General features: G+C 43.1%; 1 protein-coding gene across 1 annotated transcript in view; it reads right to left on the reverse strand.

Annotated features, from left to right (window-relative positions):
- Positions 1-781: 781 nt before the first annotated feature.
- LOC110509531 (DENN domain-containing protein 1A-like) overlaps positions 782-27174 on the reverse strand; it is a 101103-nt gene continuing 74710 nt past the window's right edge. The window contains exons 4-5 of the mRNA XM_090227341.1: positions 2578-2627; positions 782-1370 (exon numbers count right to left, since the gene is read on the reverse strand). Coding sequence (XP_090083467.1) covers positions 1274-1370; positions 2578-2627 — 147 coding nt within the window. The 3' untranslated portion in view covers positions 782-1273. The remainder of the gene's footprint in view (positions 1371-2577; positions 2628-27174) is intronic.

Below are 27174 nucleotides of genomic sequence, written 5' to 3' on the forward strand. Positions count from 1 at the left end.
GAGTTTGAAAATAACCTAACCACCTCTCTGTCAAGCTAGCAGAATAGGGCATGTTCCTGTGTAGCTGTTGAGTTAAGTCATGTGAGCCATCAGACTGAGAAATTCTCTTGATGAACTATAGTACTTCTTTACAAACTTCCATAGGTGTATAGGCTACTGTGTAGCTGTTGAGTTAAGTCACGTGAGCCATCAGACTGAGAAATTCTCTTGATGAACTATAGTACTTCTTTACAAACTTCCATAGGTGTATAGGCTACTGTGTAGCTGTTGAGTTAAGTCACGTGAGCCATCAGACTGAGAAATTCTCTTGATGAACTATAGTACTTTTATACAAACTTAAATAGGTGTAAAGGCTACTTTGTTTTGTCATCAAAATACATCAGGCATCTTCATTTGTTCCATCGTTGTTGTACTGTTTTCATTAGGTCACCAGAAGATGCAGACAGATCCCGGAACAGCCTGTTCGCATGGGGGACCATCCTGGCCTATACCCTGTCTTCCATCTATTAATTGCAGAACACAATGATTATCTACAGGGCAGACTATAGGCCTCTGCATCTCAGAGGCCAAACACAATACACCATTCTTCATAAATTCTCCTCAGTGATTTACATAACATAATAAACAGATCGTGGTATGTAAGTATATTTCAAGTTATTGTTTTACGTGTGCTGAAGCTCTGGAAGGCTGTGAGAGGAAAACAGATCGTGGTGAAAGTAAGAGGGTGTCAGCTAAACCTAATCGGATAGGAGGTACAGGGCAGCAACAGAGGAGTCATCGATGGTATAAAGTGCTTTTATTTACATTGTTATCACCAGCTTTCTTGAACACTGACATTACTATACACAACTACACAACTGTAATCTCATCCCGACAGAAAAAGTAGAAGAGTTACAGTGTTGTACACAACATGTTGAATAGATCTCCAGGAGGATGGTTGGTGACCACTACAAAGGTGTCTTTAAACAATCACACAGTCGAACACAGATAAACATAGGCCCTACCCATTGACAACTCCTACTAATTGGTTTTCGGGTTTAACCGCTACAGTCTGTGGGAAAAGCAATGTGCAGGGGTGATGTGCTGCCAGGACTTAGTGTGGGTGAGGAGTTGGGCTGCAGGGTTTTGAACCATTATAGAGGGAGCTTGTGTTGATGTCAGAGAGAAGAGTGTTACAGTAAGTCTACTTGTGAGGAGATGAATGTATGAATGAGGGTTTTAGTCCCAAGCCCGGAGATGGAGGACATCTGGAGATGTTGTGGAGGTGGAAGACTTAGGTTTTGTATGTGGTGGTCGAAGGAGAGGGTGAAATCCAGGATGATGCCATGGTTGCGGCGTGGGGGAGAGACAGTGTGGATTTGGTGCCTTGTCTGCAGAGAGAAATGGACAAACAAAATATAAAATACAATATATCTAAATCAGTCATATCCATACCGTCATTTGCTAGACACCTTTTACATATTCACTGCCCTCTTACACAATACATTTTGCCTTATAGAATGTGGTGACATAAACATAGCTATTCAGTAAATTACAAAGACTTGGCTGTCCAAGAGGGTTGGGGTTGCGTAGCCACCACCACCACCACCCCCCCCCCCCCCATTAAATATTGATAAGTTGGTTAATTACATAAATAATGAACTAAGTAACTGCAACGGTAAATCATCAGGTTATCAATGAAGCATTGACATATCTAACGTTAGCTAGCTAGCCAGCTATGCTGAGTTCATCCAAAATAGCTAGCAATGCTAACATTAGCTAGCTAAAATGTAATGCAGTCCCCTCAATCTTAACTAGCTAGTCCATCTGGCAACATCACAATGATGACAAAAGGTTTTCCTATTAATGATATGCCTCCGGTCGTTGTGATTCCAAACCACACTTTTGACAATCAACATCAGCTTTCAGTTGGGCATCAGTCTTCTGAAGAACGTTCAAAACGTAGTGTGTAACCCATGAATAGTCCTTTACTTTTAATAATAGAAGAATAACTATCTAGAGACTTACTTCTTCAATGGTTGCTGCCGCTGCCGGGTACAAGAGGGATGGGATGGAGGATCAAGTTGATGGCAAATCAACGTGTGTATATAGCCTGATTTGCAATGCAGTCAAACGCAAAGTGAACATTTCTCGCCAAATCAGGTTGATTGGAGGGGAAAAAGTGCAAAGAAACATTGGCTGCCTTGCACAATTTCTCTCGCTTTTGCTCATTTCTTTCAAGTAGGAAGTAAATCCAGAAATACTAATATAACAGATGAAAAATCATTGGTCTATAAAAATCAGACTGCCGTGTGACGTTACACTGATATTCCAGGCATTCTTTTCAAACAGCTCTTACACAAAAAGGATGTAATCATAATTTTAAAGTGGGGGAACAGGAGAGAGCCTAGCCACCAGCTGGGATTGGGGAATCACACTGTAAAGAGACAAGACTACCCTAGAGGGTGGTGTCTGTGTGTGTGATGAGGGGGGGGGGCCTTGGACCTTAAACTCTCCAAAAAACGGTTGTGCGGCATTACAAATGACAAGAGGGGAGTGTGTGCGTAAGTGTATGTGTGTGCTTTAGAACAAACGTACCTGTCCACACTGAAGGGGAAGCAGAACTTGGGGACTGTCTGAAGAGTTTCCTGTGGAGGGAGGGAGGGAGGGAGGGAGGGAGGGAGGGAGGGAGGGAGGGAGGGAGGGAGGGAGGGAGGGAGGGAGGGAGGGAGGGAGGGAGGGAGGGAGGGAGGGAGGGAGGGAGGGAGGGAGAAAGGGAGGGAGGGAGAGAGGGAGGGAGAGAGAGATCATTTATACATCTAAAAGGGGCCTATACATTAATTCTAAGTAATAACTGCGCCACACCATATAACAGCGCATGGGCTGGAGAAACGAGAGACAGGTGAAGGCAGAGAGGGAGGAGAAGGAATTTATCTATTGAGGTGTAAATGAAGAAAAAGAGAAGGAGAGAGAGGAAGAGGTGGAGATAGGGAGTGGGTCAATCAATGACGATCGCACCGGAGATAAAAGAAAATAAGAGGGAAAAAAAGAAAAATGTGTGAGTGACTGAGTAGTGTTAACGGGGTGGGGAGAGAGAGAGGAGCTGCCAAGCTATGGGCAACAGTGAAATGGGAGCGAGCGGCGGGATCCAAGGGGACCAGCGGGGAACAGGTATAGTGGGGTGGGTGGGAAATACTGGAAAGGCCGGGGGGGATCAGCATGGTGCAAAGGGCGAGAGCGGATTGAAGACTGGCAGGCAAGGGCTTTGCCTTGCCTCCATTTCTCTCCGCAGCGGCCCGCCAACACAAACTAAGGGGAAACTAACAAAGACAGACGACGGGGAGAGAATGAATGAATATATATATGAGAGAGAGAGAGAGACAGAGAGACAGAGAAAGAAACAAAGAAACAAAAAAATTAAAAAAAAGTGAGAAATTGAGAGTAAATTGAAAGTATATTTCCCATGTGGTCCCATGAGTAACAGAGATATGTGAAAAACAGAGGGGAAAGGAAGATAAGGTGGAATGGTAGAGGGAGGCAGTAATGGAGAAAAAAAAGACAAAGGGAGAGAGACAGAAACAGTGTCCAGGAGAGCTCAGATGAGGAACTAGCTACAACAATGGCAGGTAGCCTAGTGGAGCGTTTGGCCAGTAAATGAAAGGTTGGTGGATCGAATCCCTGAGCTGAGAAGGTAAAATCTGTCATTCTGTTCCTGAACAAGGCAGTTATGTGGAACCCACTGTTCCTAGGCCTTGTAAATAAGAATTTGTTCTTAACTAACTTGCCCAGATAAATAAAGATTAATTAAAAAACAACAGCTCAGGCCAACCCTCTACTAGCTGGAGCCTGATTGTGGAAGGTATAGGAGAGAGTCATGCCCAGTCATGGAGCTCCCTGATGGGTTAAACACACACCTTATGAGGAAGTCAATTATGGCACACACAAACCTTGGTGGATTAGTAAATTAAACTGACGTTCGACTCGTATTCACTCTGCTATCATTAGCCAGTCCATAAGCAATGGCATAAACCGACCTCTCTCAGAGTAGGGTAGAACAGCACTCCACCTGTTTGCTCACTCTTGACACTCTCTCAAACAGCTTTATGAGCTGTGCTTCTACACCTGCATTGCTTGCTGTTTGGGGTTTTAGGCTGGGTTTCTGTACAGCACTTTGAGATATCAGCTGATGTACGAAGGGCTATATAAATACATTTGATTTGATTTGATGAGCTGGTCACCTGGAATGCATTTCAATTAACAGGTGTGCCTTGTTAAAAGTTCATTTGTGAAATGTCTTTCCTTCTTAATGCCTTTGAGCCAATCAGTTGTGTTGTGACAAGGTAAGGGTGGTACAGAAGATTCACAGTGGGTCAGAAGTTTACATACACTCAATTAGTATTTGGTAGCATTACCTTTATATTGTTTAACTTGGGTCAAATGTTTCGGGTAGCCTTCCACAACCTTTCCACAATAAGTAGGGTGAATTTTGGCCCATTCCTCCTGACAGAGCTGGCGTAACTGAGTCAGGTTTGTAGACCTCCTTGCTCGCACACGCTTATTCAGTTCTGCCCATTAATTTTCTATAGAATTGAGGTCAGGGCTTTGTGATGGCCACCTTGACTCGGTTGTCCTTAAGCCATTTTGCCACAACTTTGGAAGTATGCTTGGGGTCATTGTCCATTTGGAAGACCTGTTTGCGACCAAGCTTTAACTTCCTGACTGATGTCTTGAGATGTTGCTTCAATATATTCACGTAATTTTCCATCCTCATGATACCATCTATTTTGTGAAGTGCACCGGTCCCTCCTGCAGCAAAGCACCCCCACCACATGATGCAGCCACCCCCATGCTTCACGGTTGGGATGGTGTTCTTCGGTTTGCAAACCTCCCCCTTTTTCCTCCAAACATAACAATAATCATTATGGTCAAACAGTTCTATTTTTGTTTCATCAGACCAGAGGACATTTCTCCAAAAAGTACGATCTTTGTCCCCATGTGGAGTTGCAAACCATAGTCTGGCTTTTTTATTGCGGTTTTGGAGCAGTGGCTTCTTCCTTGCTGAGTGGCCTTTCAGGTTATGTCGATATAGGACTCATTTTACTGTGGATATCGATACTTTTGTACCTGTTTCCTCCAGCATCTTCACAAGGTCCTTTGCTGTTGTTCTGGGCTTGATTTGCACTTTTCGCCACAAAGTTCGTTAATCTCTTGGAGACAGAACGCGTCTCATTCCTGAGCGGTATGACGGCTGTGTGGTCCCATGGTGTTTATACCTGCGTACTATTGTTTGTACAAATTAATGTGGTACCTGCAGGAGTTTGGAAAATGCTCCCAAGGATGAACCAGACTTGTGAAGGTCTACATTTTTTTTTCTGAGGTCTTGGCTGATTTCTTTTGATTTTCCCATGATGTCAAGCAAAGAGGCACTGAGTTTGAAGGTAGGCCTTGAAATACATCCACTGGTACATCTCCAATTGACTCAAATGATGTCAATTAGCCTATCAGAAGCTTCTAAAGTCATGACATCATTTTCTGGAATTTTCCAAGCTGTTTAAAGGCACAGTCAACTTAGTGTATGTGATAGTGAATTATATGTGAAATAATCTGTCTGTAAACAATTTTTGGAAAAATTACTTGTGTTATGCACAAAGATGATGTCCTAACAGACTAGCCAAAACTATAGTTTAACAAGAAACGTGTGGAGTGGTTGAAAAACAAGTTTTAATGACTCCAACCGAAGTGTATGTAAACTTACGACTTTAACTGTAGTGTAATGCATAATATAATCATAATATAATAGTCAGTAAAATAATTGCAATATGCAGTAGTAATAACAGCAGCAGTAGCCAGGCACTTGCATATGAAAGCACCTATTAGAATTTGCCACTGAGGATGCAGAGGCTTATTTTACAGAAATGATCGGGTTGTTCGTTTTAACAAGTGCATGTGTCGTAAAGTGGCCGGGGAGCAATAATCGTTCATCATTATTTGGGCACAGGGACAGCTTAGCCATTCAAGCCACAGGAATAGGAAACAGATTTTGAGATGGGGGGATGCGCGTCCGTGTGTGCGTGCATGTTCGGTCTCCGAGTGCAAGGTGTTGTTCAATTTGCCTTATTGCGTCACCCCCTTCCCGATCCCCCCTCTAAACCCCTGTGGACTACGCCTTAGTTTTAATCGCTGTAACTTCCTTCCCCCCTCTGCTTCTCTTGCCCAACCTCAAAAGTACACGGCTGAGTAGTGGTGTGTGTGTGTTCGTTTGTGTGCTTGGTTGGCGGAGCTGAGCTCTGTGGTACCCTGCCTCTTCCTTCCTACCTGGCTGAGACTTGCCACCCCTTAGACTCCAAACTGATCAAGCCCTAATAGAGTCCTCGCAGCACTTATTCTCCAGACCTGCTAACATCAATGGGTCCAGGGGGATTGCAGGTCGGAGGAGAGTGGAGCAATGGTAGCTCACAGGGGGCTTGGTGGACTAACCTCCAGCCTCGCTGGGCCCAGTTTGGCCACAAATAATTGGACCCAGGAACGGTTCCCTGATGAGATGGGTACATTCTCACACACAGGCATATAGGGGCACACAAACACATGCATGCACGCACACACCCACAATGTTCACACCCACGCACTCAACCGCACACTTAGAAATCTGATGGGGGCCAGATGCTGGAGGGATAAAGGGAGGACGGGGGTCAGTGTGTGGCATGCCAATCAACAGGAGTGTTTCATCTCCATGTGTGTCTATTTCCTTCAGCACTTCACAGGACTCCTTCCACTGCACAGCACACCTCCTAACCTCTCACTGACCTCACTGTGTAAAACAATAGCAACAAAATGTGACCACCACACAAAGAAAGAAAACACATCCATGTGAAATGTCGATCTGGTTGTTGTGCTAAATATTTGCTTAGGAAAAAAGTGATTTTAGCAAATGTATATAATTGCAAATCACAGTAATGAAAGGGTGATAAAAAAAGGGTGATTCAGGTCTTCACTCCCAGTAATTAGTAGTGTAGCCTGCCCCGCTTTCCAAACCTCTCCACATAGTACCCACCACCCCCACACCCCTCTCTCTCTCATTAAAAGCATTTCTCACTCATTAAAGCATTTCAATGAGTGTCCAACATCCGCCGTCGAGTGATGAAATGCTTTAATAAAAGGTGGCCACATTGCTACTTCATTACAAGGAGTGCAGTGCTTTGCCGAGGCCCCTCATTAGCTGTAATAACACAGGCAGCAATCTCATTTGTCTCAATGAGACTTCTTTTACACAGTTATGGATTTTAAATGACTGCCAGAGCAGCCACTCAGGCCCTACTGGCTGGCGGGGGGAAAAGGAAAAGATGAGAAATGGATGAAAAAGGGATAAGGGTGGGAGACAGAAATCACAAGGGGAACGAACGTAGGCTCAAGTAAGTTACTGCCAGAGCAGCCACTCGGGCCCTACTGGCCGGCGGGGGGAAAGTCAGAGCATTTAGAAGATAGCGATAGGCCAATGGCAGTGACCTCTGGAGCATTACATGTCAAAAGGAAACGTCGGCTCGAGCAAGTCGCTCTGGATAAGAGCATCGGCTAAATTACTAAAATGTAAACGTGAAAACTTCAGAAAGTGGCGTGAGCTATTTATGTTGTAATTGTTCAGGTTTTATTGCAATGGACCCTGAAGGGAACTAGGATTTCTGGGGCCATAATGCTCAAGTCCTGACTACTTTACTCGTTCAATTCTCCCATGACTTTCTCAGTCACCTTCAGAGATACAAACTAGATTAAATTAAAGCTACCCAGCTAGATAAAAGATGAGCGGTGTTGAGGGTGCAGAGTGCAGGGGGGCCGTGGGGTGCCTGTCTTTAAGGGTTGAATTTCAAGTAAGTCTTCCTTCGCGCACATGACCGTGGAGTTAATATATGGACTAATTTATCAAAAATAAATACAAGGGTTAATGTTCGCAAATCCGGAGGGGTGAAAGAACAAACAATTATGGAGCGTGTCTTTTTTCTCTCTTTTATTCTCTGTTTTGAATCCATCCATCCTGACAGAAGCAAGAAGAAAAAGAGCAAGGGAGGGGGGGATGAACAACTGGAGGGGATGAAGAGAAAGGAGGCTGAGGGGTGGCATTGGCATATTCCACAGGGTAGGACTCGAGAAGAGAAGGGGGAATCTTGCATCGGGCAATGTGTGGCAAATCCTCATGGGGAGGACAGAAGTACAGTGGAACCCAGCTAGGTGAATGGAAAGGGTGGCAGATTCAAACAGAACGTGTCATTAGTTAGCTTATGTATCTTTAAGATAGCTACACAACATGTCAACATATCAGTACTTGGGAGGAACATTAACCACTACAATGTTCATGGGCTGGTTTCTTGAATCTCCTGAATGGCTAGCCATGACTTGATCTGGATCCAAGAAACCGACCTCTTGGTATTTGGTATTTTATTAGAATCCCCATTAGCTTTTGCGAAAGCAGCAGCTACTCTTCCTGGGGTCCACAGAAAACATGAAACATGATACAGAAACATTATAAGAACAGCTCAAGGACATAACTATGCACAGTGCATTCCGAAAGCATTCAGACCATGTGACTTTTTCCACATTGTTACGTTACACCTTTATTCTCTGGTCTGAAGAAACCAAACACCTAAACGCCAAGTGTCTGGAGGAAACCTGGCATCGTGCCAATGGTGAAGCATGGTGGTAGCAGCATCAAGCTGTGGGCATGTTTTTCAGTGGAATGGACTGGGAGACTAGTCATGATCGCGGTAAAGATGAACAGAGCAAAGTACAGACAGATCTTTGATGAAAACCTGCTCCAGAGGGTGCAGGACCTCAGAATGGGACGGAGGTTCACCTTCCAACAGGACAACGGCCCGAAGCACACAGCCAAGACAACACAGGACTGGCTTCAGGACAAGTCTCTGAAAATCCTTGAATGGACCAGCCAGAGCCCAGACTTGAATCCGATCAAACATCTCTGGAGAGACCTGAAAATAGCTGTGCCACAACACTCCCCATCCCCATCCAACCTTACAGCTTGAAAGGATCTGCAGAGAGGAATGGGAGAAACTCCCCAAAAACCGCTTGTAGCGTCATACCCAAGAAGACTCTAGGCTGTAATCGCTGCTAAAGGTGCTTCATCAAAGTACTGAGTAAAGGGTCTGAATACTTATGTAAATATTATATTTTGCATTTGAATTTTTTTATAAATTTGGAGACATTTCTAAAACCTGTTTTTGATTTGTCATTATGGGGTATTGTGGGTAGATTGATGGGGGAAAAAATAATTTAATCAATTTTAGAATAAGGCTGTAACGTAACAAAAGGTGGAATAAGTCAAGAGGTCTGAATACTTTACCGAATGCACTGTACATTTAAAAACGGCACACATAGCCTGAATCTCAATACATACAGTACTAGGGCAGTCCCCAATGAGTTGACTGGTCGATTATTTGGTCGATAGGTTGTTGGAGATTTTTTTGTTGTTGTAGCAAATATATATAGTAAGGTGCCACAAATAGGGACTTTGGAAATTGCAGTTGGCTCAGAACAGGGCAGCACGTCTGGCCCTTAAAAATACACAGAGAGCTAACATTAATGACATGCATGTCAATATCTCCTGGCTCAAAGTGGAAGAGAGATTGACTTCATCATTACTTGTTTTATGAGAGGTGTTGACATGCTGAAGGTACTGAGCTGTCTTTTTAAAATACAAGCACACCGCTCATACACCAATGCATACCCTGCAAGACATGTCACCAGAGGTGTCTTCACCTCTTCAGACCAACGTCTAGCGCCATGGCGGATGAGATAGCAAAAGCTCAGGTTGCCCAGCCCGGCGGTGATACAATCTTCGGCAAAATCATTCGCAAGGAGATTCCTGCAAAAATATTATTTGAAGATGAGCTGTGCAGCAAGTCCAGAACAGACTATGGGAGCCACACAGTACTACATAGAGCCATGATTGCATGGAACTCTATTCCACATCAGGTAACTGATAATAATCAGATTTAAAAAGCAGGTAAAAATACACCTTATGGAACAGCGGGACTGTGGAGTAACACAAACATAGGCACAGACACATGCAAAACACATATAACATATGCACAAGTACACATGGATTTTGCTTTGTAGATATGTGGAGGGCATGAGGGCACACACTTAGTGTGTTGTAGATATCTGGTAGTAGAGTAGGGGCCTGAGGGCACACACTTAGTGTGTTGTAGATATCTGGTAGTAGAGTAGGGGCCTGAGGGCACACACTTAGTGTGTTGTAGATATCTGGTAGTATAGTAGGGGCCTGAGGGCACACACTTAGTGTGTTGTAGACATGTGGTAGTGGAGTAGGGGCCTGAGGGCACACACTTAGTGTGTTGTAGACATGTGGTAGTGGAGAATGGGCATGAGGGCACACACGTAGTGTGTTGTAGACATGTGGTAGTGGAGTAGGGGCCTGAGGGAACACACTTAGTGTGTTGTAGATATGTGGTAGTGGAGTATGGACCTGAGGGAACACACTTAGTGTGTTGTAGATATGTGGTAGTGGAGTATGGACCTGAGGGAACACACTTAGTGTGTTGTAGATATTTGGTAGTGGAGAATGGGCCTGAGGGCACACACTTAGTGTGTTGTAGATATGTGGTAGTGGAGAATGGGCACGAGGGCACACACTTAGTGTGTTGTAGATATGTGGTAGTGGAGAATGGGCATGAGGGCACACACTTAGTGTGTTGTAGACATGTGGTAGTGGAGAATGGGCATGAGGGCACACACTTAGTGTGTTGTAGACATGTGGTAGTGGAGAATGGGCATGAGGGCACACACTTAGTGTGTTGTAGACATGTGGTAGTGGAGTATGGGCCTGAGGGCACACACTTAGTGTGTTGTAGATATGTGGTAGTGGAGTATGGGCCCGAGGGCACACACTTAGTGTGTTGTAGATATGTGGTAGTGGAGAATGGGCCTGAGGGCACACACTTAGTGTGTTGTGTATTCTGTAATAAATGTATTGTAATGCTTTTAAAATTGTATAACTGCCTTAATTTTGCCGGACCCCAGGAAGAGGGGTTTTATGTAGGCTATTTTATGTAGGCTTTATGTAGGCTATTTTTACATAGTTGACAATGGCAATAGAAGTTACTTTTTTAGGTTTGTATCATTTTCATTTCGATAGAATTGTATTAAGCACCTGAAAATTATTTTGAGATTCAAAGACATTATTACAAATGAAATGAAACTGTTCCATCAAAAATGTGCATATAATGAAAACCATAACTTGCACTCAGATCGGTAGAAATGTTAAGATGGATTGGTATTCCACATAAAAAAGTTTAAATACTCCTCGTGTAGCCTATTACCGGCAACTTCAGGAGTAATGACAGAATCTGCAAAAGTCAGCAGGAGCGGGAAGAGGATGGTCGGTTCAGGTTGTTTCATAAGGTTATCTTGATCTCTGCCTCCCTCGAGTCATTTATGTCTTATTTCATTAAACAGTGGGCTTAAAGCATCAGACAAGCTCAATACATATTGTTGATTTTATTCAAACACGTAGGGTGTGTTTATAAACTCAAAAAAAGAAAGAAACGTCCTCTCACTGTCAAATTCGTTTTCAGCAAACTTAACATGTGTTGTCATGCATAGGTGTAATAGGTGGCAGGGAAGTCAGGCGCAGGAAAGTCAAATGGAGTGTAAAATGGAGTCATTTAATAAAGTCCACGGAGTATGCTCCATAACACTAAATGTACATAAACACACAAACATGGGTACGAGGACCCGACGCGCACCTATACAGCAATCACACTACACTGACAATAAAACAATCTCTGACAAAGACATGAGGGGAAACAGAGGGTTAAATACACAACAGGTAATGAATGGGATTGAAAACAGGTGTGTGGGAAGACAAGACAAGACCAATGGAAAATGAAAAAAGGATCAATGATGGCTAGAAGACCGGTGACGTCGAACGCCGAGCACCGCCCGAACAAGGAGAGGCAACGACTTCGGCAGAAGTTGTGACGTGTAAATATTTGTATGAACATAACAAGAATCAACAACTGAGACATAAACTGAAAAAGTTCCACAGACATGTGACTTACAGAAAAATAGTAATGTGTCCCTGAACAAAGGAGGGGGGGGTCAAAATCTAAAGTAACTGTCAGTATCTGGTGTGGCCACCAGCTGCATTAAGTGCTGCAGTGCATCTCCTCCTCATGGACTGCACCAGATTTGCCAGTTCTTGCTGCGAGATGTTACGGAACTCTTCCACCAAGGCACCTGCAAGTTCCCAGACTTTTCTGGGGGGGAATGGCCCTAGCCCTCAACAGGTCCCAAATGTGCTCAATGGGATTGAGATCCGGGCACTTCGCTGGCAATGGCAGAACACTGACATTCCTGTCTTGCAGGAAATCATGCACAGAACGAGCAGTATGGCTAGTGGCATTGTCATGCTGGAGGATCATGTCAGGATGTGCCTGCAGGAAGGGTACCACATGAGGGAGGAGGATGTCTTCCCTGTAACGCACAGCATTGAGATTGCCTGAAATGACAACAAGCTCAGTCCGATGATGCTGTGACACACCGCCCCAGACCATGACGGACCCCCCTCCTCCAAATCAATCCCACTCCAGAGTACAGGCCTCGGTGTAACGCTCCTTCCTTCGACGATAAACGTGAATCCGACCATCACCCCTGGTGAGACAAAACCGTGACTTGTCAGTGAAGAGCACTTTTTGCCAGTCATGTCTGGTCCAGCGACTGTGCGTTTGTGCCCATAGGCGACGTTGTTGCCAGTGATGTCTGGTGAGGACCTGCCTTACAACAGGCCTACAAGCCCTCAGTCCAACCTCACTCAGCCTATTGTGGACAGTCAGAGCACTGATGGAGGGATTGTGCACAATCACAAAATACACTACACAAACACAAAATACACTACATGACCAAAAGTATGTGGACACCTGATCGTTGAACATCTCATTCCAAAATCATGGGCATTAGTTTGGAGATTATCCCCCTTTTGCTGCTGTAACAGCCTCCACTCTTCTGGCAAGGCTTTCTTCCATTCAGCCACAAACACCAAACTTTACAGTCACTATGTATTCGGGCAGGTAGCGTTCTCCTGGCATCCGTGTGATTCATCACTCCAGAGAATGAGTTTCCACTGCTCCAGAGTCCAATGGTGGTGAGCTTTACACCACTCCAGCCAACGCTTGGCATTGCGTATGGTGATCTTAGGCTTGTGTGTGGCTGCTCGGCCATTGAAATCCATTTCATGAAGCTCTCGACGAACAGTTATTGTGCAGATGTTGCTTCCAGAAGCAGTTTGGACCTCGGTAGTGAGTGTTGAAACTGAGGACAGATTATTTTTACGAACTACGCACTTCAACACTCGGTGATCCCATTCTGTGACTTTGTGTGGTCTACCACTTTGCGGCTGAGCCGTTCTTGCTCCTAGATGTTTCCACGTCACAATAACAGCACTTAAGGTTGATGGGGTAGCTCTAACAGGGCATAAATTTGACGAACTGACTTGTTGGAAAGGTAGCATCCTAAGACGGTGCCAGGTTGAAAGCCACAGAGCTCTTCAGTAAGGCCATTTTACTGCCAATGTTCATCTATGGAGATTGCATGGCTTTGTGCTCAATTGTATACACCTGTCAGCAACGGGTGTGGCTGAAATAGCCAAATCCATCAATTTGAAGGGGTGACCACATACGTTTGTGTATATAGTGTATCTAGATCAAATAGGGGAAAGGCATTGTGCCTTGATGTGTTGCTTTGTGTTTTTTTAAAACAGTTTTGGTGTTAATTTGAGCTATATGAAATGGAAGGGAATTCCATGTAACAATGGATCTATATAATACTGTATATCTTGAATTTGTTCTGAATTTGTGGACTGTGAAAAAAACACTGGTGGGATGTGTTGTGGGGGAAGTGTGTGTGTGTCAGAGCTGTGTGTAAGTTGACTATGCAACAATTTGGAATTTTCAACACGAATAATTCTTACAAAAAGAAGAAGTGATGCAGTCAATCTTCTCAACTCCAAGAGAGACTGGCATGCATAGTATTTATATCAGCCATCTGATTACAATGAGCAAGACGTGACGCTCTGTTCTGGGCCAGCGGCAGCTTAACTAGGTCTTTCTTTGCAGCACTGGACCACATGACTGGACAATAATCAAGATAAGGAAAAACTAGAGCCTGCAGGACTTGCTTTTTGGAGTGTGGTGTCAAAAAAGCAGAGCATCTCTTTATTATGGACAGATCTCTCACCATTTTTACACCCATTGAATCTATATGTTTGGACCATGAACAGTTTACAATCTAAGGTAATAGCAAGTAATTTAGCTTCTGAACAACCTAAAGTTAAAGACAAATCAGGCTTGTATCAATAATACGCTCTGTACTGGCGACACATAGTTGAGCCACAGGAATATTTAATCATTCTGTCATATTTTATTATTCGTTGTCATATTGCATTATTCCGTGTCAGGAGGGGTAAAGTCATTTTGGGGGGCAACTCTCCATAAGACCTCGTAGTAGGGCCCTGATGTATATTTCTGCCTCTTGGAAGTCAGGATGGTGTTCATTAGGCACAAAACGTTAGAAAGCAGACTGACAAATGGAGGGAGTACCTGGACTGCTCCATTACGAACCTCTCATTTTTCATTACATTTTCAAAAATTATTTTGATCCTTTTTCTCCCCAATGTCGTGGTATCTAATTGGTAGTTACAGTCTTGTCTCATCGCTGTAACTCCCGTACGGACTCGGGAGAGGCGAAGGTCGAGAGACGTGCGTCCTCTTAAACACAACCCAGCCAAGCCACATTGCTACTTGACACAATGCCCGCTTAACCCAGAAGCCAGGCACACCAATGTGTGGGAGGAAACACCGTACACCTGGCGACCGTGTGAGCGTGCATGCGCCTGCCCGGCCACAGGAGTCGCTAGAGCGTGATGGGATAAGGACATCTCTGCCTGCCAAACCCTCTCCTAACCCGGACGATGCTGGGCCAATTGTGCGCCACCCATGGGTCTCCCAGTCGCAGCCGGAAGCGACAGAGCCTGGACTCGAATCAGGATCTCTAGTGGCACAGCTAGCACTGAGATTCAGTACCTTAGACCACTGTGCCACTCGGGAGGCCACAAAGTGATTTTAAATGTTTCCTGATGCATTCCCCAATGAACACTACCCAGGCAAATACAGTGGGAAACAACCACTTGCCCCTCCTGCTCTGTCTCTCTGTCCCTCCCTCCATTGCTCCCCTCCCTCCCTCTTCGCCTGCTCCAGATGCTTAACTGTTGCTTTCACCTATGGCGGTAGCTGACACCATATGTGCAGCCAGGTGTCCCAAGGACCTGACGTCAAGCCACTCCAATGTGAGCCACAATTAAGAAATACACCCCAGACCGTCAGAAAAGCACCTGGAAAACCGCATCACAATTATCTCCCAGGATGAAGGCGCAATAAGCAGACAGATTTTCCCCACACAGGGTAATGACGGGTTTACTAGTGCGTTGGATTAACCTTGGCTTTGCAAATCTGGCATCAGGTCGAGGTGTGATTCTATATTCATCCTAAGCATAGACCTCGGATTAAAGTGTAGGGAGTAAGACGTGAAACTGACCTATTTCACATGGGATTGACAGGTTGCTGGCGTTGGTGATATGGTGTTGGGCTGGGGATATTTGTTAATTTTATCCAAACTCACCTTTTTCTTCAGAAAGAGATTACTTTGTCTAAAGTGGACATTTGGGCGGCAGGTAGCCTAGCGGTTAAGAGCGTGGGCCAGTGGGTTCTCTAGTAAATTAGTAAGAATGTCTCACCCCATGTTATAGAATGTCTAAAGTGGACATTTGGGCGGCAGGTAGCCTAGCGGTTAAGAGTGTGGGCCAGTGGGTTCTCTAGTAAATGAGTAAGGCAGGTAGCCTAGCGGTTAAGAGCGTGGGCCAGTGGGTTCTCTAGTAAATTAGTAAGAATGTCTCACCCCATGTTATAGAATGTCTAAAGTGGACATTTGGGCGGCAGGTAGCCTAGCGGTTAAGAGCGTGGGCCAGTGGGTTCTCTAGTAAATGAGTAAGGTAGGTAGCCTAGCGGTTAAGAGCGTGGGCCAGTGGGTTCTCTAGTAAATTAGTAAGAATGTCTCACCCCATGTTATAGAATGTCTAAAGTGGACATTTGGGCGGCAGGTAGCCTAGCGGTTAAGAGCGTGGGCCAGTGGGTTCTCTAGTAAATTAGTAAGAATGTCTCACCCCATGTTATAGAATGTCTAAAGTGGACATTTGGGCGGCAGGTAGCCTAGCGGTTAAGAGCGTGGGCCAGTGGGTTCTCTAGTAAATGAGTAAGGCAGGTAGCCTAGCGGTTAAGAGCGTGGGCCAGTGGGTTCTCTAGTAAATTAGTAAGAATGTCTCACCCCATGTTATAGAATGTCTAAAGTGGACATTTGGGCGGCAGGTAGCCTAGCGGTTAAGAGCGTGGGCCAGTGGGTTCTCTAGTAAATGAGTAAGGCAGGTAGCCTAGCGGTTAAGAGCGTGGGCCAGTGGGTTCTCTAGTAAATTAGTAAGAATGTCTCACCCCATGTTATAGAATGTCTAAAGTGGACATTTGGGCGGCAGGTAGCCTAGCGGTTAAGAGCGTGGGCCAGTGGGTTCTCTAGTAAATGAGTAAGGCAGGTAGCCTAGCGGTTAAGAGCGTGGGCCAGTGGGTTCTCTAGTAAATTAGTAAGAATGTCTCACCCCATGTTATAGAATGTCTAAAGTGGACATTTGGGCGGCAGGTAGCCTAGCGGTTAAGAGTGTGGGCCAGTGGGTTCTCTAGTAAATGAGTAAGGCAGGTAGCCTAGCGGTTAAGAGCGTGGGCCAGTGGGTTCTCTAGTAAATTAGTAAGAATGTCTCACCCCATGTTATAGAATGTCTAAAGTGGACATTTGGGCGGCAGGTAGCCTAGCGGTTAAGAGCGTGGGCCAGTGGGTACTCTAGTAAATGAGTAAGGCAGGTAGCCTAGCGGTTAAGAGCGTGGGCCAGTGGGTTCTCTAGTAAATTAGTAAGAATGTCTCACCCCATGTTATAGAATGGCCTTATTCCCTTTATTCAGATTACACCTGCTCACTTTCAGTTGTTTGAAAAGGAAATCATCTCAAAAATATCGTACTTTTTTTAAACAAGCCTCAGAAAGTTGGTTGCAATTTCAGTTTAATGCACCTGAAAAGACAGAACAAATAATACAACAAATATTGTGGTTAAACTAAAATATAATTGATTTAAAAAATATATATTTTTCGATTAAATGTTTTAAAAAAGTATAATTTTGGTGAATGATATCATAAATAGGACTGGTAGAGTTACGTCAGACATGCAGCTAACACAGACATATGGAAATGTCTTCTTAACCCAAAATTATAACCAACTAATTGCAGCATTACCACAAAAATGGAAGAGGCATGTCGGCCCTGTATTAAAGACCATAAATGGTTAAAGAAAAGTGTGATTAATAAAAACATATACCAATCTCATTTAAGGACCAAAAAACTGACAGCTGTCAGAAGAGATTTTCGATGTACCCATTCCATGGCACATGGTTTATGAATTGACACGCAAAACACTGGATTCAAAACTTCAAATTTAACCATTTTAATTATTATACAAAATTCTTGCAACCAATAGAATGTTATATTCATGGGGGATACAATCTTCCCAGCTCTAAAGAGTTTGCTGCGAGGAGGCAGAGTCATTAGATCATTTATTTTGGTATTGTCCATATGTAGCTCGTTTTTGGTCACAGGTCCAGGAATGGCTGAAGAATTGCAACATTTGCCTAAAACTAACTCTGCAGATAGCAATACTGGGTGATTTGAAAAGCCATAGTCAATCAATCAATAAAATAATCATTATTTTAGCAAAAATGTTTATTTTTAATTTACAATCTGTAGAAGCTATGAGAATAGAAAGGTTCGGTACTTTAGTGAAGCATCACAGCACAGTTGAAAAATATATGGCAAATAGAAATCCAAAATGGATGATGTTGAGAGACAGATGGGAGGGGTTGATGGAGCTGAAGGGTGGGACTAATAACAAGATAACCAATGTAAAACATACGGGGTCTGTAAAATGTATATAGGTTCAGAAATGTTGTGAAATAGCACAGTTACAAATAGAAATCAAACTGGATGGACATCAGAAATAGAGGAAGGAGTAAAAACCAAAAATATTACTTTTGTAAAATAGATTGTCTGCAAAATGTGTATAATACGCATGAACTGAAGGTAGAAGCCTAAGTGTTATTGTTTATCAGTTTACTCCAATTGGGGGAAGAGTGGTAGGGATCGCGGGAAATAATAAAGGTATATATTTTTGTTTAAAGTATGTATATCTATATAGGTATGTGTATGTACAGTTGAAGTCGGAAGTTTAGTTTGGAGTCATTGAAACTCGTTTTTCAACCACTCCACATATTTCCGATTAAATCGGCAATTTTGTATTTTTTTTATTTATTTATTTGTAATAATGACAATTACAACAATACTGAATGAACACTTTTTTTTTAACTTAATATAATACATCAATAAAATCAATTAAGCCTCAAATAAATAATGAAACATGTTCAATTTGGTTTAAATAATGCAAAAACAAAGTGTTAGAGAAGAAAGTAAAAGTGCAATATGTGCCATGTAAAAAAGCTAATGTTTAAGTTCCTTGCTCAGAACATATGAAAGCTGGTGGTTCCTTTTAACATGAGTCTTCAATATTCCCAGGTAAGTAGTTATTATTATAAGACTATTTATCTCTATACCATTTGTATTTCATATACCTTTGACTATTGGATGTTCTTATAGGCACTTTAGTATTGCCAGTGTAACAGTATAGCTTCCGTCCCTCTCCTCGCCCCTACTTGGGCTCGAACCAGGAACACATCGACAACAGCCACCCTCGAAGCATCGTTACCCATCGCTCCACAAAAGCTGCGGCCCTTGCAGAGAAAGGGGAACAACTACTTCAAGGTCTCAGAGCGAGTCTCAGAGCGAGCCTAATCTCGGGAGTTGATAGGCTTGAAGTCATAATCAGCTCAATGCTTGAAGCCCAGCGAAGAGCTGCTGGCAAACACCCGAAATGCTATTTGAATGAATGCTTACGAGCCTGCTGCTGCCTACCACCGCTCAGTCAGACTGCTCTTTCAAATATCAAATCATAGACTTAATTATAACATAATAACATACAGAAATATGAGCCTTTGGTCATTAATATGGTCAAATCCGGAAACTATCATTTCGAAAACAAAACGTTTATTCTTTCAGTAAAATACGGAACAGTTCCGTATTTTATCTAATGGGTGGCATCCCCAAGTCTAAATATTGCTGTTACATTGTACAACCTTCAATGTTATGTCATAATTATGTACAATTCTGGCAAATTAATTACGGTCTTTGTTAGGAATAAATGGTCTTCACACAGTTCGCAACGAGCAAGGCGGCCCAAACTGCTGCATATACCCTGACTGCTTGCACGGAATGCAAGAGTGACACAATTTCGCTAGTTAAAATATTCATGTTAGCAGGCGATATTAACTAAATATGCAGGTTTATATTTGTGTATAACTTGTGTATTGATTTTAAAGAAAAATATTGATGTTTATGGTTGGGTACACATTGGTGCAACGACAGTGCTTTTTTCACGAATGCGCTTGTTAAATCATCACCTGTTTGGTGAAGTAGGCTGTGATTCAATGAGAAATTAACAGGCACAGCATCGATTATATGCATCGCAGGACAAGCTAGATAAACTAGTAAAATCATCAACCATGTGTAGTTAACTAGTGATTATGTTAAGATTGATTGTTTTTTATAAGATAAGTTTAATGCTAGCTAGCACCTTACCTTGGCTCCTTGCTGCACTCGCATAACAGGTAGTCAGCCTGCCACGCAGGCTCCTCGTGGAGTGCAATGGCCACAATCGGTGTCCAAAAATGCCAATTACCGACTGTTATGAAAACTTGAAATCTGTCCTAATTAATCGGACATTCCGATTAATCAGTCAACCTCTAGTACAAGTATCTATATCCATAGTAAAACAAGTCCTATACGGACATAACCGGAAAGGCCGCTCAGCAAGGAAGAAGCCAATGCTCCAAAACCGCCATAAAAAAGCCAGACTACGGTTTGCAACTGCACATGGGGATAAACATCCTACTTTTTGGAGAAATGTCCTCTGGTCTGATGAAACAAAAATAGAACTAATTGGCGATAATGACCATCGATATGTTTGGAGGAAAAAGGGGGAGGCTTCAAAGCCGAAGAACACCATCCCAACCGTGAAGCACGAAGGTGGCAGCATCATGTTGTGGGGGTGCTTTGCTGCAGGAGGGACTGGTGCACTTCACAAAATAGATGGCATCATGCAAATGAAAATTATGTGGATATATTGAAGCAACATCTCAAGACATCAGTCAGGAAGTTAAAGCTTGGTCGCAAATGGGTCTTCCAAATGGACAATGACTCCAAGCATACTTCCAAAGTTGTGGCAAAGTGGCTTAAGGACAACAAAGTCAAGGTATTGGAGTGGCCATCACAAAGCCCTGACCTCAATCCTATAGAACATTTGTGGGCAGAACTGAAAAAGCGTGTGCGAGCAGGGAGGCCTACAAACCTGACTCAGTTCCAGCTCTGTCAGGAGGAATGGGCCACAATTAAACCAACTTATTGTGGGAAGCTTGTAGAAGGCTACTGAAAACGTTTGACCGAAGTTAAACCATTTAAAGCAAACGCTACCAAATACTAATTGAGTGTATGTAAACTTCTGACCCACTGGGAATGTGATGAAAGAAATAAAAGATGAAATAAATCACTCTCCACTATTATTCTGACATTTCACATTCTTAAAATAAAGTGGTTATCCTAACTGACCTTAAACCGGGAATTTTTACTAGGATCAAATGTCAGGAATTGTGAAAAACTGAGTTTACAGTGGGGCAAAAAAAGTATTTAGTCAGCCACCAATTGTGCAAGGTCTCCCACTTAAAAAGATGAGAGAGGCCTGCAATTTTCATCATATGTACAATTCAACTATGACAGACAAAATGAGAAAAAAAATCCAGAACATCACATTGTAGGATTTTTAATGAATTTATTTGCAAATTATGGTGGAAAATAAGTATTTGGTCAACAACAAAAGTTTATCTCAATACTTTGTTATATACCCTTTGTTGGCAATGACAGAGGTCAAACGTTTTCTGTAAGTCTTCACAAGGTTTTCACACACTGTTGCTGGTATTTTGGCCCATTCCTCCATGCAGATCTCCTCTAGAGCAGTGATGTTTTGGGGCTGTTGCTGGGCAACACAGACTTTCAACTCCCCCCAAAGATTTTCTATGGGGTTGAGTTCTGGAGACTGGCTAGGCCACTCCAGGACCTTGAAATGCTTCTTTCGAAGCCACTCCTTCGTTGACCGTGCGGTGTGTTTGGGATCATTGTCATGCTGAAAGACCCAGCCACGTTTCATCTTCAATGCCCTTGCTGATGGAAGGAGGTTTTCACTCAAAATCTCACGATACACGGCCCTATTCATTCTTTCCTTTACACGGATCAGTCGTCCTGGTCCCTTTGCAGAAAAACAGCCCCAAAGCATGATGTTTCCACCCCCATGCTTCACAGTAGGTATTGTGTTCTTTGGATGCAACTCAGCATTCTTTGTCCTCCAAACACGACGTGTTGAGTTTTTACCAAAATGTTATATTTTGGTTTCATCTGACCATATGACATTCTCCCAATCTTCTTCTGGACCATCCAAATGCTCTCTAGCAAACTTCAGACGGGCCTGGACATGTACTGGCTTAAGCAGGAGGACACGTCTGGCACTGCAGGATTTGAGTCCCTGGCGGCGTAGTGTGTTACTGATGGTAGGCTTTGTTACTTTGGTCCCAGCTCTCTGCAGGTCATTCACTAGGTCCCCCCGTGTGGTTCTGGGATTTTTGCTGACCGTTCTTGTGATAATTTTGACCCCATGGGGTGAGATCTTGCGTGGAGCCCCAGATCGAGGGAGATTATCAGTGGTCTTGTATGTCTTTTATTTCCTAATAATTGCTCCCACAGTTGATTTCTTCAAACCAAGCTGCTTACCTATTGCAGATTCAGTCTTCCCAGCCTGGTGCAGGTCTACAATTTTGTTTCTGGTGTCCTTTGACAGCTCTTTGGTATTGGCCATAGTGGAGTTTGGAGTGTGACTGTTTGAGGTTGTGGACAGGTGTCTTTTATACTGATAACAAGTTCAAACAGGTGCCATTAATACAGGTAACGAATGGAGGACAGAGGAGCCTCTTAAAGAAGAAGTTACAGGTCTGTGAGAGTCAGAAATCTTGCTTGTTTGTAGGTGACCAAATACTTATTTTCCACCATAATTTGCAAATAAATTCATTAAAAATCCAACAATGTGATTTTCTGGATTTTTTTTTCTCATTTTGTCTGTCATAGTTGAGGTGTACATATGATGAAAATTGCAGGCCTCTCATCTTTTTAAGTGGGAGAACTTGCACAATTGGTGGCTGACTAAATACTTTTTTGCCCCACTGTAAATGTATTTGGCTAAGGTGTATGTAAACTTCCGACTTCAACTGTATATATGTGTATATGTATGAATGTTTATGTATGCATATGTATGTGTATGTTCGTGTATGTATATGGATATATATATTTACCGTAAAAATATATGGGGGATTGGAAATGATGCAGACAATTACATTGATGGAAGCAACAATCTTCCCGCAATATTAAGCTGATCCACCCTGAAAAAAAAGAGCATGGGTCAGTAGACGAGAGGTCGCTGGTTCGAATCTCGGGGGTCGACTAGGTGTAAAATCTGTTGATGTGCCCTTGAGCAAGGCACTTCACCATAATTGCTCCTGTAAGTCACTCTGGATAAGAGCATCTGCTAAATGACTTAAATGGAAATGCAGATTTGCCATTAGATAAGAGCTTTTAATCACTCTATTGCAGGTTGTTGATAGATTATGTGCCTGCATCACCAAGGTCTCCAGGTGAGGTTGTCATGGAGATCAGGGGTCATGGTGGTTGGTTACGGGACTGTACATGACCAGCAACACACCACACACATATATACATTACACCATTGTAGTGTCAGCCAGCATGTAAAAAAATGAACACATCAACAAAAACTGTGCTCATCCTACGGTATCAAGGGCAGAGCACATCAATGAGCTGCAGACCAAAGAGAAAACTTCCCCTCGTTTGTGTGTGTGTTTGCGTGTATGTGCAAATGTGAATATTTAACACCCCTGTTTACTCTCCCTCCAATTTCCCTTTCTACTTGTCCTTTTGGTAGAAGGTCACCCCCATTTGAATATTCCCTCATTAAAAGCACCACGATTCTACCCCCTTTGCCGGGGAAGTTAAAATGGTCTAGTGGCACGCGGCGTGCTACATCAAAGCCAGCCCGACTTCAAAAAATGATCTCTCTCCATTATGGGAAAAATTTATCTCATCGCATTAAGTTGAGGAAAACAGGCAGCAGCTGCCCAATTTGAAGGATTCAAAGCATAGGTGTCACTGTGATGTGGCTGTGTCAAAGAGAATGGAGAGAGAGAAAACGAGGGAGAGAGTGAGTGTGAGGAGAGGAGAGACTCGGGCGAGAGCTTTGTTATAATTACGAGCGAGGGAGCGGTTGGAGAGAGAGAAGAAAGAGAAGCGAGGGGAGTCGTTCCATGTCATTTCAGCAAGACATCACACCCACCACCTCAGATTGTTCTGAAATCGTTTCTGCAGTTAGATACAGACAAGATCAGCATTCCTGGAACATTATTTTCTTGACGTTGTATTTGATCTTTGATCAATTAAGCTAATTGATTGCACCCAAATTGGCCCTTTCAATTATTAGGATTCACATAATATTCATAGTACCCAACATCCGATTTGAACCAAACCTCTTCCTACCATTGAGTAAGAGGAATCCAATAAAATGGGCAGAAGCTACCCATGGACCCACCCATCCCATCAAAACAACAGTATATAGTATAATTTCTCTATGTCTGCCGCTGGGAGTCTGCCGTCCTTTTTGTAATGTGAATCTGGTGATGTTTTTTCCTCTGTTCATTTAAATAGCCATTGAAGCCGACTGCATTATTTACCACAAATGTGAAAGTACCAGGATTTGCCCACTACTTGGTGCTGTTCCTGCTACTGCCGCAGCCTTTTCTCCATTTTCCTCTTGTGTTTTTTAAACGGAACAACTTTGAGTAGAAAACCAATGGCTTTTGCTCACGATGAAAATACATTGTGTTCATACACAAGTCAAGCCAGTCATCCATGTGCTATAAGCCTGATTTTAGCTAGCTAGCAAAACGAGAAGCAACAATTCAAGAATGATGTTTGGCTTGTGATGTGATTGGTCTGATGCCAAATCCAAACTGGCTTCCTTGTCACTTTTTTTTGGTGCGTCTGGATCATTCACAGCTGAGCTCACTCAATTTAGCTCAATGCTCAATGGCTATATATATTTTTTATTATCAAAGGAGGCCTAATGCTCGCTGGCTTCCCTTACATTCAGCGCAACGGCGGTAACAACGTCATACTCTTTTTCTCTTTCTTACGTTGTATGACGTTGTATGTATGTACCGTAGGTGGATTGGATGTCTTAGTCATTGTTAGGAAGAATTATGGTTCAAATCGGATGTTAGGTACTATATTTATTGACAATTTTAGGAATCCAATAAATTTAAATTGCCAATTCAGGTGCAATTAATTTGCTTATTTTCTCAAAAATGTAATTATATTTAAACAAAATAGTCTGCTAATCTGTTTCTAACTACAGAACCAATTTCAGTACAATCTGAGATGGTGGGTGTTGAAATCCTCTTGTATTGATGTGGTTCTGAGGGATGTCTGCAAATGAGGAGGAAAAAAGACGAGTTTACGGAGGTACTGGATCAGTTTGATGCATATTGTTCACCTAAGAAGAACGAGACATATGAATGGTGAAGGTCAATGTGCTTGTGAAAACAGAAGAGCCAACAGACTGGGTCAATTCCATGGTGTGTGTTCAGAAAAGGAATGGAGATCTGAGAGTCTGTATGGACCCCAAGGTCCTTAATAAATATATCAAAAGGGAGCATTTTCAGATTCCTAAGAGGGAGGAAATATTGTGTGAAATGGCTGGCGCACTATTTCTCCAAATTGGATGCTCCAAATTGATTCTGGCAGGTGAGGTTGGATGCAGCCAGCACCTTCTACTCACCATCTATGGCTGCGTCTGGAATTCCACATAGGGCTATCAATGGCTGACTAGAACCTTCTACTCACCATCTATGGCTGTGTCTGGAATTCCACATAGGGCTATCAATGGCTGACTAGAACCTTCTACACACCATCTATGGCTGTGTCTGGAATTCCACATAGGGCTATCAATGGCTGACTAGAACCTTCTACACACCATCTATGGCTGTGTCTGGAATTCCACATAGGGCTATCAATGGCTGACTAGAACCTTCTACACACCATCTATGGCTGTGTCTGGAATTCCACATAGGGCTATCAATGGCTGACTAGAACCTTCTACTCACCATCTATGGCTGTGTCTGGAATTCCACATAGGGCTATCAATGGCTGACTAGAACCTTCTACTCACCATCTATGGCTGTGTCTGGAATTCCACATAGGGCTATCAAAAGTGGAGTACCATTTAAGATCTACACTATATATACAACAGTATGTGGACAAACGTTCAAATTAGTGGATTCGGCTATTTCAGCCACACCCGTTGCTGACAGGTGTATAAAATCGAGCACAGCTATCCAATCTCCCTCGACCAACATTGGCAGTAGAATGGCAATACTGAAGAGCCCAGTGACTTTCAACATGGCACCGTCATAGGATACCACCTTTCCAACAGGTCTGTTCGTAAAATGTCTGCCCTGCTAGAGCTGCCCCGGTCAACTGTAAGTCTTGTTATTGTGAAGTGAAAACGTCTAGGAGCAACAATGGCTCAGCTGCGAAGTGGTGCTGAACCACCGAGTGCTGAAGCGTATAACAATCTAACTACAGAGTTCCAAACTGCCTCTGGAAGCAACATCAGCACAATAACCGTTTGTCGGGAGCTTCATGAAATGTGTTTCCATGGCCGAGCAGATTCCATGGCATCTGCCAAACCCCAAAACTAATCTGGGTTTGGCGGATGCCAGGAGAACGCTACCTACCCAAATGCATAGTGCCAACTGTAAAGTTTGGTGAGGAGGAATAGTGGCCTGGAGCTATTTTTCATGGTTCGGGCTAGGCCTCTGAGTTCCAGTAAAGGGAAATCTTAACGGTACAGCATACAATGACATTCTAGACGATTTTGTTCTTCCAACTTTGTGGCAACAGTTTGGGGAAGACTCTTCCTGTTTCAACATGACAATGTCCCTGTGCACAAAGTGAGGTCCATACAGAAATGGTTTGTCGAGATTGGTGTGGAAGAACTTGACTGGTCTGCACAGAGCCCTGACCTCAACATCGAACACCTTTGGGATGAATTAGAACACCAACTGCGAGCCAAGCTTAAATCGCCAAACAACAGTGTCCGACCTCACTAACGCTCTTGTGGCTGAATGGAAGCAAGTCCCTGCACCAATTTGGTTTTATATATACTTAAGTATCAAATGTAAATGTCAATTCTAAAATATACTTAAGTATCAAAAACAAAAGTATAAATATGTTAAAAATCCTCATATTAAGCCAACCAGAAGGTGTTTTTTTTAATAGCCAGGGGCACATTCCAACACAGAGACATCATTTACAAACAAAGCAGTTGTGTTTAGTGAGTCCTCCAGACCAGAGGCGGTAGGGAAGACCAGGAATGTGCTCTTGATACCATTTTCCTCTCCTGCTAAAGCATTTGAAATGTAATGAGTACTTTTGGGTGTAAGGGAAATGTATGGAGTAAAAAGTACATTATTTTCTTTAATAGTGTAGCGAAGTAAAAGTTGTCAAAAATATAAATAGTATAGTACAGATACCCCCAAAAACGACTTAAGTAGTACTTAAGTAGATTACCCCACTGGTGACTGATACCTAAAAGTTGTGTCCTACATTGAGAAAAGGGTTCCATTTCAGATCTACCCTATGTCCTTGAGGGCCCAGCTGAAACTTGACTGATGCCTATAGAAGATTTGCTCAGAGATGTAAAGGATCTAGTGTGTTGCCCACTGGGCTGGGTGCGGTTGAGGGGGGTGG

This window comes from Oncorhynchus mykiss, chromosome 29, assembly GCF_057628025.1.
Source record: "Oncorhynchus mykiss isolate SJ-2025 chromosome 29, ASM5762802v1, whole genome shotgun sequence".
Classification (NCBI taxonomy): Eukaryota; Metazoa; Chordata; class Actinopteri; order Salmoniformes; family Salmonidae; genus Oncorhynchus; species Oncorhynchus mykiss.